Genomic DNA, 11,260 nt, shown 5'->3' with positions numbered 1-11,260 from the left:
TGTGCTCTTTCTCTTGTTGTTGTTGTAGGGTTTAACACGATTTTTCAGCACACAATAGGCTATACATGGCGGCCAGTATTAATGGTGGAGGAAGAACCCGGGAAAACCCCGGAAAGAACCACCGACCCTCAAGAAGCTACTGGCAAGCTTTCTCACATACCCACACTGGCGTGCTCTTTCTGATAAGAGGCCATTTTATGTAACCTTGATACTAAATAGCACATGTTAAGACGTTAAACAAGGAAGCACAGGTAGAAGGTAATTGATATATGCATTGTTGATCTGCATCTACCTGGCTAATGGATGAGTAATTAACTCAACATCTGCACGGTATGGATGTGATCAGATTACGGATGTTTAATGCACTCTCGTCAAGGAGGCAAAAAATTGTAGATTTTCAATGTATTTATCAACATTTGATAGCAGAATTTACTGCAAAGGGGAGTTGGAGATGTGGAAGGTTACTATAATTTTAACTATAAAATAATAAGGAAAGACTCATCACAATACTTTTTTGGCCAACTTTACAGATCATAAGGAGAACTACGGAAGATATTGAGATCACATTTTGCATATGTCGTACCACAGTGAAATACTAGACTAGTCTGTTTACCTTCTAAATAAGAAAAGATGGTGGTATGGAGCAAACAAAAGTTTAACCAGTCTAATTTACCAAGCCAATCACAAGAACACTTTGATTTACTATACAATTATGTTAATGCATGCACCTAAATGATCCATACAGCAATTATTTCTCAATTGCTTTAAGAGTTCTGCAATCTTCCTAAATTTTGCTCAAGAACTCAATAAATTAAACTCCTGATCAGTTCAATTATGAATTATTTTTTCTGTCATCAAGTAACTGCTGAAAATTCCAGATTGTTCTGCTGACTCGGATCAATATTTGCAAAATTCCAAAGTTTTCCCAGTCAAGAACATGCCTTTTCTTTCTCCAGACATTTTTTCTCTCCAATTACCGACTCAGGAACACACCTTTTCTTTCTCCAGACATTTTTTCCCCCGATTTCCCCCGCATGTGGGAACCCTGCGAATTCCCTGACTCAATCTAAAATGTTCACTAAAAATCATATTCCCGACTTGTGTAAATTTTGCAATTCTCTTACAAGGTCTTATTTCTCTTTTAGGCTTTATTATTTGTTGTCTATGTTCTTGTGCTATCTAGAATTGATCACAATGGAAGCAGTGAATAGGTTTAATGTTTATTCATCATTTTTTACAATATAAAAACCATTTACACAAAACATATCTCAATCATTCATCTGAAACCTAAATGAAGTGGCATTATTTGCATTTACATGATTCCAGGAAACATTAAATCATCAAGTCTTTATTACAAAATACTTAAAAATAACAAAACTATAAATCAGTAGGGCAATTTCTTACTTGTAAATAATGGAAACTTTGCAATTTGTAAATTTATATCAACATTGAAACTGTACCTTCAGATTCTACAGAAGCAAAGAATTTAAATTAAATTTAAATAAAAAGTTCCTTCAAAACAATAGGTTCCTCTTCAAGAAACAATAACTTTCATCCTTCAAAATGGTTTGCAAATCAAAAGAATGAGTGTATAATGGAAAGAATTTGTATTTTTCAGTAGCTCTTCATTCTACTTCCCTTGGTTAGTTTAACCCACCCCAATTATTTACCATCATACAGTAAAGTGTCTTGAGAGACAACTAAAAGTGGGCTCTCGTAACCAGTTTGTACAAAGAGACCAGTTTCCAAGGTCACAATTCTGCAGTTTAATTTTGGAAAAATAACCACAATTGCTGTAGATGTATTGTATTCTTTATTCATAGTTCTTGCTAAAATATTGCATGCATTCATCTGAAAATAATTTTATATAGCAATAAAGATATACATCTATCACTAAACATAAATCACATTTATATCTGAATACTACACGTACATGTAATAGCAAATTAATTCATTTCTAATTGACTACTTTTTTTTTATGACAACCTGAATCCGAGTTTTACCGGTGTTTAAACTGCTTCTAAATTGTCAGCAGTTTTCCCATTTTGACTTCTTTCAATTTCATTCTTTCCTCCAGTGTTAGAATGTCTCTTATTTCCATTGGACGTTCCGCCATTGTTATGATGGATGCTAGGTGTTAACATTATCAGTGATCAATTGTAATAACTGTAGCAGTTTCGATCAGGCTTTGCGGAAATATGGAATATATATACAATGCATCCATATCAATGAATAAAATAAAAAGACATGATTAACTCGCCCAGAAACTGATTTTTTTAATTATTTTGAGACAAAAGTCAATGGCTTCATTTTAAAAAAAGACATCACGGGATTAAGTTGATAAATAAAGGGTGCAGCCAGCTATACTATGGTGAACAGAGGATGGTTTTGTGTTTGGGCTGAAATCACTGATATGTCAAATTCAACAGCACCACCCTTGAACAATGCTGATCAAGTCTGGAAAATGTATCACACTGATATTAAGACACTTCACCCTACCATCCCACCCAAGACATTATGGATTTACTCAAAAGACAAATGATGTACTTGAATACTATATTGACTCTGGCACTACAAAAGCAGTAGGTGACAAGTACTTTAGTCTGGTTTATAGTCTAACAAATGACACTACATGCATGATCTGTAAAACATACCTGTCAACTAATGTGCTAAAGAAAAAACCTTTCGATTTCATTCATGCCTACCTCCTGATTTCATAATATCTCCCGATATTTGCAGAAAACTACCAATTATTACCTCATGTCTTTAGATTTTCATTTCTCCAAAACACAAGTCCTACTTAAGCAGATATACTGTATGAAATCCACAGACGCCATGTTCTATTTTAGCACCTGTGAATACTGTTGTGATGAAATAATTACCAAACAAGAAAGATTTGGCTTCTTCACTAAACAGAATGTTAAGTTTAAAAATTATTCATGTAAATTTATGATTTTTTAAAACCTCTACAACAATACAAAAATCAGAAAATAAACCAAAACAAAATATAAGCCACACAATAAAATTGTTGTCAATTAATTTCCATCCCATGAATGACCACTGTGGATGCTGTAGCTCCTTTTTCACCAAAGAAACTTGCACGAGTAAACACCTAGCATTACTGTAACATTTATACAAATGTTAATTACCATCATTAAATTAAAATGATAATACATACCATGCAGGTGTCCTCAAAAGACTAATTCAGAATAAATATGTTTTATAGTAAACAATGTTAAATACCTTATGAGTTCACAAAAAGGAAATAAGGTGGGATATACGAGTGGAAAATAGTTGCCACAGGTATGGTACTGTGAGACTGCATATTTAGGCTCCTTCAGTTGCAACAAAATAGGGCATCCTTTATTTGCCAATCTATTGCTGGTGGTACCATAACCCACTGTAGAGCATGGTTTCTTTGAGTTATGTCAGAGGGCCAGTTGTTTCTACAAGAGAGTTGCATCCATAATGATTAACTGATAATAAGCCGCCATGGCTTTCTTGCTTGTTTACTTAAGACTATGTTAAGCTATTGTGCAGTTTCTCAAAATGTTCATATCAGTGTTATTTTATTACAGTATTTATGTACTTTAGATTGGTTTACATTCTATAATATAGGACACTACATGCATGACCTGGAAAATTTATTAAACCGCTAGCCAGTTTAATTCTGTTAAATGTTGTTTTTGTTTAAAACAGTATTAGCGGTTACAAAGTATTTAGTATTTCCTTGTCTCTGTTCTTTCAATATGGATGTTCGCAGCAGTGTTATTTATATTTTCCTGAAGACCGTCTTCTGCAATCATAGCAACCATGTATTAAATCAAGGTCAAGGTGTTTACCACCGCTTATTAAATCAAAGTGAATTTATATAATAAAATCAATCTGTGCATTATGGTCGCTTATAGCAGAGGTCAGTCAAGACAGGTTTTACTGTACTCAAGATTAAATTGAGTGGTTCATGGCAGATCAGAGTTTCTGTTATTAGTTTTACTGATTACCCCAAACAAACTGCATAAATACAGATCTGACAGTGCATTATGTGATAGCAAATCAAGGTCTGTGCAATTTACATTTAGACTTGACTTATAAGTAAGTATAGATGGTGCATAACCTTTTGAACAGCAGGAATGCTAATAAAACATGTACAATTTTCAAAGATAGTCAAATTAAGTTCCAACATTACCATTATTTGTGAGTCACCTCTTCAATAAATGCACAATTGAAAAGATACACTGTGCATCAAAGAATACTTAAAATAGATGCACAGAAACAGATGTATATCAATTCGGCTATGAATACTTATAAAACAAAATAAACAAATAAAACCTGCCCTATACATTGGAAGACATTAAATTTGCTTTATACTTATGACACTGAAAAACTGAGTTAATGTCTTGGCCAACAATGTCATTTTCAAAAATAATTTAAAAAATCTCCAATTTGGCATCAAGAAAATTGGCATAATGAATTCAAATCAATTTTCAATAACATCTTTAATCATATAAGTATAAAATGTGCAAGATCAACAAAAATGAGTGATATCTTACAGGTAAAATTGACTCTGATATTCCATACAATTCAGATACAAACAAGAGGAAGACCTCTCTTTACTCTGGAAATAATTTCAAAATGAAAATCTGATCTGGGAAATTTCATTTACTTTTTACATTTAGCCAAGGAATTTTCAATTACTTCTGATATTTTATTGACCTTTTCTGTCAAAAAGATCTGTGATGAAAGTGACTGATAGCATAAGAAAAAAATGTGACAATATTATCTTTGGCTCTCACACAATTAATGCATTACAATGGAAAAAGTGTACAATATGTAACTTACATTTATGAAGCTTCTGAGCTTTAATTATAACATGCAAAACTACATAAAATATAATAATTAACAAGAATTTTAACTTTACTGGCAAATTTGACCATTATTATTTAAAAAACTGTTCACAAATACACATCATATTTACATAATTCACAAAATGTTGTTCATATTAAAGTAAATAACAGACTAAAAATCTGGAAAGACCAACTATGATTCTGACCTGATGGCAAATGAAAAATCACGACAGCAGTAAATTCCACTAACTGCTGCCATTTAACTTGTCCTGCTTGATCACAATTAAGCAGCCCATTGTCAGAAATACTGCAAGAAACTTTTGAAAGAAACTTTGACTCAATTGGTTCTTATCTGCACAAGTCAGGCCTGTTGAGGAACATTTCAACTATAGGTAATTTTTGTGAGGAAAAAATGCAAAAATTATACTGGAGGTAATATTACAAACTGAAATATTATTTGGGGTATAAAGTGCTTTTACTGAACTAAGATAACTATCTAAATTTCCATGAAAGAACACAAGCTTCTGAAGAAAAATGTCAATCAAGAATTAAAGAGTTAAATCTGGAGACCAATCTGGTGTCAAAAAGTGAAACCCAGAGGAAAAAAAAAATTAAAACAACTCAGAATGAAAAATAAATCAAGCTTATTTCAACAATGAAAATACTAGATTTGTGTATGTAAAATGCAAATATCTCACTGCACAAAAAAAAATCCCAAAAATGTAAAAACTGATGAAAAAGTGCTACACTGGCATGAAAATGAGATTGGGTCATTTATTTTAGCATATAAATATATGTACCAAATTTCATTTCCTTACCTCACATGTTTACAAAGGTTTTGCATTAGAAAAAGCCTAAGAAGTTCAAAAGTGGGTAAAACAAAACTGAATAACCACTTCAATAACCTGTAAATCAAATCAGGTCATATTCACTGTACTCAACAGGTTTTTGTCCCAAAATCAATATTCAAGAAGTTCAAATACATGTTTTAAATTTTGCATTTAAAAAAAGGTTTTTCAGATTAGATTTACGGAGCCATAGACTTAAGGATGTAAGGCCACACAACATCAAAGCAATATTCACCCTTCTCTTACTACATTGGGGAACAATAAGGGCCAACAACTTTCTGGTATCAAATATTCCTATTAAGAACTATTGTCTGAAAAATACAATATGTCTGTATATGTGTGTGCTTTCAATCCAACATATATTAATAATATATACACATAATTGATATTATTTAAAATCACAACCTGTCAACCATCAAGATCACTGAATAATTTATACCCTTTTTAAAAAAAAAAAATTACTATTTTAATACTCTGAATAAATTTAACTCGGGAATTTGTTTCTAGAATCAAGACAGTGAAAGAAAACACGTATTTACATAATTACTTGAATGCAAACTTAAAATACAACAATCACAAGTTAATAAACTACATAAACAACCTCTATGACAAATAGCAATACTAAATAAAAAGCAAAAATTTGGCAGTTAAGCAAAATAAGCAAACAGATCTGTTTGGATACACTTTATGACACTGGTTGCTATGGTAACTAGTTGTCATGGATTATACTGATTCCCATCAACTGCTCTCACTGAAATAGCACCACTAATGAAGAGATGTATGTTTTCAGGCAGTCTATTAATTGAGCACAGCGTAACAGTTATGCAACTAAACAAAGGGAGATAATGCAGGTTTCAAGATAAAGTGAACCTGGGTCATCATAAAGTCATTTATGGCAGAAATTATTCATATTATTTGCATCAGGTGATAGACTGGTCAAGCATATCTTTCTCATAAAATAATGCACTGGAAGTAAAGGGTATCCCTGCTTGTTTTTTCTTAAAATGCAATCTTTCCATCTTTAATAATTTTCTGCTTACAAAGATATACTGACATTTTGATAGAAAATGCAAGATTTTGTAAAGAAAGCAATTTTGAAGTGAAGAATGCATATTTCAAGTAAAAGTTCAGATAAAACTTTTTTTGGTAAAAATGTTTTGTAATTGGACATTAAAAAACACCCTATATTAACAAGTCAAACTGGAAACACCAAAGAATTTGCACTTTTCAGCATCAAATATTTGCTTATTTTGGAGTGTAAATATTTTACATGTACATTCAGTCTACTAATTTTTAAAGCTATTTAATGGCAAGAGTTGGATTTTTACAAACTGACTATTTACGTATCATATAGATTGCCATTAGCAGTATTTTGTTCAACAATATATATTGCCAACTTATTAAATATTTTTTCCTATTTTTTGCTGATAAAATCTATGATATACACTACACTTTTTTGTTCATTTTGTATAATTTTGTTTAGATCAATTGATTGACAACTATTCCTTTAATAATCATTTTAAACTTCGAAAAACACTTTCTCAGCTAGATGCATTATATTGCAAGGAGGCACCACAAAGGAAGACAATATACAAAAAATGAAATTTGTACATGTGGGCAAAAGAGTATGGATGTTTACCACATAATTCAAAAGCAATGAAGAGCTCGAAGTTGAATGAGGTAACCAATAACCAAACATCTTTTGGGGCACATGTATAATTGTATTACTGAACTATGTTGAAGCAATGAAAACCATATCACAACCTTTTTAAATTTCCTGATATTTTCAGTAAAGTTACCAATTTAAAAAAAGATGCTTTGATAGTATTAAAAAAAAGATGGATGGAATCTTTACTGTAAAAATAGTAATTTCTTCTTGATTCTGAATGTAAAACAGCAATATTAAACCATAAAATAATTGGTAATCGATTAAATCTGGTTAGATGCAAATAAAATAGATTCAAGTATGACTTGACATTAGTCCCATAACCCCAATTGATTAAAAATAGTTACAAATCATTATGTGTTTTTATTCATGTGTTACAATGCTTAATCATGCAGTACTTCCACATTATAATTTTCTGTCCATGGGAGCCATCAAGTATAGTGCTTTACATCGAGGTACATTATATATAGTACTATCACATAATATAATGAGATCCATGGCCATGTAAAGGCATCATAATGAGCGGCTCTGTGGTGAGGGAGTGCTGTACAAATGAGAGCTAGGACAAAGAGATAAATAAAAGTATTTTAAAAAATAATACCAACTGTTTTATCTGAAAATCTTGCATGGAAGAAGATACAGTTTATAAGTAGAATGACTTACCCCCGTTAGTGATCAGTTCATCTAAAATGAGACAGTGGTGAATGAACCAGATTTGTTAAACATTTTACCTCAGAATAAGGCAAAGATAAAAGAGGAATTATAGCGTCTTTTCAACAGAATGGAAATAAAAACTTTGTAAGATAAAAAATGGAGTTTACTTGCAATCTACTGTTTTCAAGTTCACATGAAGTTTATGTGATGGTAACCAAATTTAATATTATTCATATATACATATGAAACAATGTCTACTTTATGGCTTACAGCAAAATGGGCAGAATAAAAGTTAAAATCTGATGACATACATGAGATATTGCTCTTACAGTAACAAAACCTACTACACTATATTGTAACATAACATAGCACACTATATTGTAACATGTCTACACTTAAGTATGAAGCTTTGCCATCAGTGCATTGGTCTCGTCTGGTTCATCTCCCACATCATCATCACTGACATTTATTTCACTATCCTCAATCTCACACAGTCCTGAGATATCTGAGACAGAATCATTAGCAGATGTCAACCCTTCAGCTGATACACTCATATTGTCTGTCGACTCAATCATAGAGGTGCGATAATTTTCACCATTCCATTCACTGTCTGTTGTGTATGCAGCAGACAGTCGATTCTGAGCTGTGAAATCACTATCTGCTGTCAACACCGAGAGTCTATTCTCCATGCTCCTTCTCTGAGGGAACCCATAATGTATGACGCTATCAGCATCGTCTTCTGCACTCTGATCACTGTCAGCACTCTGGTCATAAGATGGCTGCCAGTTTTCACTCTCAACACTCTGGTCATGGATGTTGTATTCTGGGAGGTAGTGATTCGGGTGAATGTTGAAATTATGATGCGGCAGTTGGTAATCATCATGCAACTGATGCTGCTGTGCCAGAAGCTCCTCATAATTTGGTGGACATGGCATCTCCTCCATTTCATACTCATTTTCTGCATACTCGGAGTCTCCAACATATTCAGAATCAATGTACTCAGGAATATTCCTCATTAATCGTCGGTTTCCTGAGAACACATGGGTATTGGAGTCATTACTTTGATGGCTGGAACTACCAGGAGAGTCTGGGCACTCCTGTGGTGGAACCTCACTGATATTGGGAAGAGATTTCTGTGGGGCCCAGTCTGATGTATCCCAGTGATAACCTGCAATCAAGATCAACAATTTTAGTAAGATCACAGTAATGAATTTGAATCGATTCAAGAAACCTGTGAATCATTTTAATCCAAATGAGATATCTTTTCAATGTTTTGATAAATGTTACATACTTATACATCATATTTTAAACAAAAAAAGACCCAACAATAAGACTGCATACATTCTTAACCATGCAGTTTATATTTATACTGGAATTTGTCCAAGCCCAAGTCTCATTTATACTAAAGTCAAACCCACCATACAGGTAACATCTATTAGGCAATCACTTGTCTTAAACAGCCACTTTTAAAAAAGACCTTTTAACCACATTTAACTAAGCATCTAGATCAATAATCAACAAAGAACTTCCTGTTTTCTTTTGATAAACAAAACTAAATTATATGACCATCAATCAATGAATAACAATTTTTACCTGAATTTTACAAAGTTAAATCTCAAGAGAAAAAAGAACAGCTTTCAACGTACTGTCATGGTAATTACAACTGCATGTGACTGTGTGTATGTGTGTGTATGTACGTTCATGTGTGTGTGTGTGTACTTGCTATGTTGGTGCAAACTGCATAGATCCAGATTTGCTGTTGCATTATGTGACAGCAGATATGGTTCTATGTAGCATGTCAGGACTAATCAGAAAAACAAACAACAACAGACTCTGATCCACCAGCATGTTATGCAACAGCAAATCTGACTTATAAATGGGTAGTTAAACACAAAGTATGTTTTACAAATCTGAAATGATTTACAAAGGTCATGACATGCTCTTTTATCTTCAAGGTATAACTGATTAGCACTCTGTTTTATTATAATTGCAAATTATTGAATTCCTCATGCATAATACTTGACTGTACATTACATTACAGACAAATAAAGGTGTTAAATGACTGTGTGCTATTAGGACTTAGATTAATACTCATGGGGTTAAGAGATTATGTTGCTGAAACGAGATTATATTAACAGAATGTTCATCAGTGTAAAATAATTTCAATAATCTTTTCACAAAAGACAAATCAAAATATCTCTGTGAATGTTGTTAGGCTTACTGATGTTTGTAGCACATCAAAAACTATGAAGATTATAAAGTGGTGATGTAAGTAAAGTGCTTTGCCCAAAGAAGCCAACTGCAATGAATTGATGGTGGAATTGAACCTGCAACTTTATGGACACAAATCCAATACCTTAGCTAATAAACTACCACAGCTGGTAAGAAAGTTTAAGGTAAATGAAGTAATCAATTAAGAACTCTGCTGGAGTAGCATTTTAGTAAAGGTGATGCAGACTATACGAAAATGTAATTACACTTGATGATATTATTGCAAAGATTAGTAGGTCAGTGACCCTGACCGTATACCAATAATATCAATAAAAACTGCCAAGACAAATAAGCAAAAACAACCCATATTTATTAATATGTAAGCTTTGTTGCACTGAATAATAATATATTATCAAATATGTATTAGTTATGGTTAATTGTTTACTGATATATACCAACAGAAGCAATTCTAATATAACTAATAAAATTATTGTTATTGCTGGTGCTGCAAGTGTAACTGAAGCAGTAAATATACAATGTATGGTATTATAGTATACACATATTGTAGGCAACACTATGTTATGTTTATTTTTCTTTATGAAGCTTGTTGTAGGTTAGCTTTTCTTAGGGAAAATATTCACTCTTTTTGCTGACCAGTTCAACAGGAACTGACCAAACATCAGAGTAATCAAATTTAAAGACTGAGAATTTTCAAAGATTCCTTCAATTTCAGATAACATGCATTAATGAGAAGTCTCATTTTTAAACTCATTCCCAATCTTAGATAACATTCTAGCTAACAGCAACATAAGGAAACTGCACATATGAGAGATGACACAAAGAGAAATGAAGATTACACATACCACAAAAACAACATATAAAGATGACTTGAAGATGCAATAAAAGAAATCTCTAAAATATATCTAAGTGAAATGTACAGAAAGACATGAATGATGCCTGTTCTAGTATTGTAAGAAGAATTCCTTTATCTACAGGGAATGGCAGAAGGCACTGAATAACATCTGTAAATATTATTC

The 11,260-nt window shown here is 32.3% G+C and overlaps 1 protein-coding gene across 3 annotated transcripts in view; it reads right to left on the bottom strand.

Annotated features, from left to right (window-relative positions):
* Positions 1-1,207: 1,207 nt before the first annotated feature.
* LOC149797466 (protocadherin Fat 1-like) overlaps positions 1,208-11,260 on the bottom strand; it is a 299,704-nt gene continuing 289,651 nt past the window's right edge. For all 3 annotated transcript variants that reach the window (XM_089962274.1, XM_089962276.1, XM_089962275.1), the window contains one exon: positions 1,208-9,180. In XM_089962274.1, coding sequence (XP_089818400.1) covers positions 8,408-9,180 — 773 coding nt within the window. In that variant the 3' untranslated portion in view covers positions 1,208-8,407. The remainder of the gene's footprint in view (positions 9,181-11,260) is intronic.

The sequence above is a fragment of the Sinohyriopsis cumingii genome, chromosome 6, assembly GCF_028554795.1.
Source record: "Sinohyriopsis cumingii isolate HCF-2022 chromosome 6, ASM2855479v2, whole genome shotgun sequence".
Lineage (NCBI taxonomy): Eukaryota > Metazoa > Mollusca > Bivalvia > Unionida > Unionidae > Sinohyriopsis > Sinohyriopsis cumingii.
This window is presented reverse-complemented; position numbering and strand designations above follow the sequence as displayed.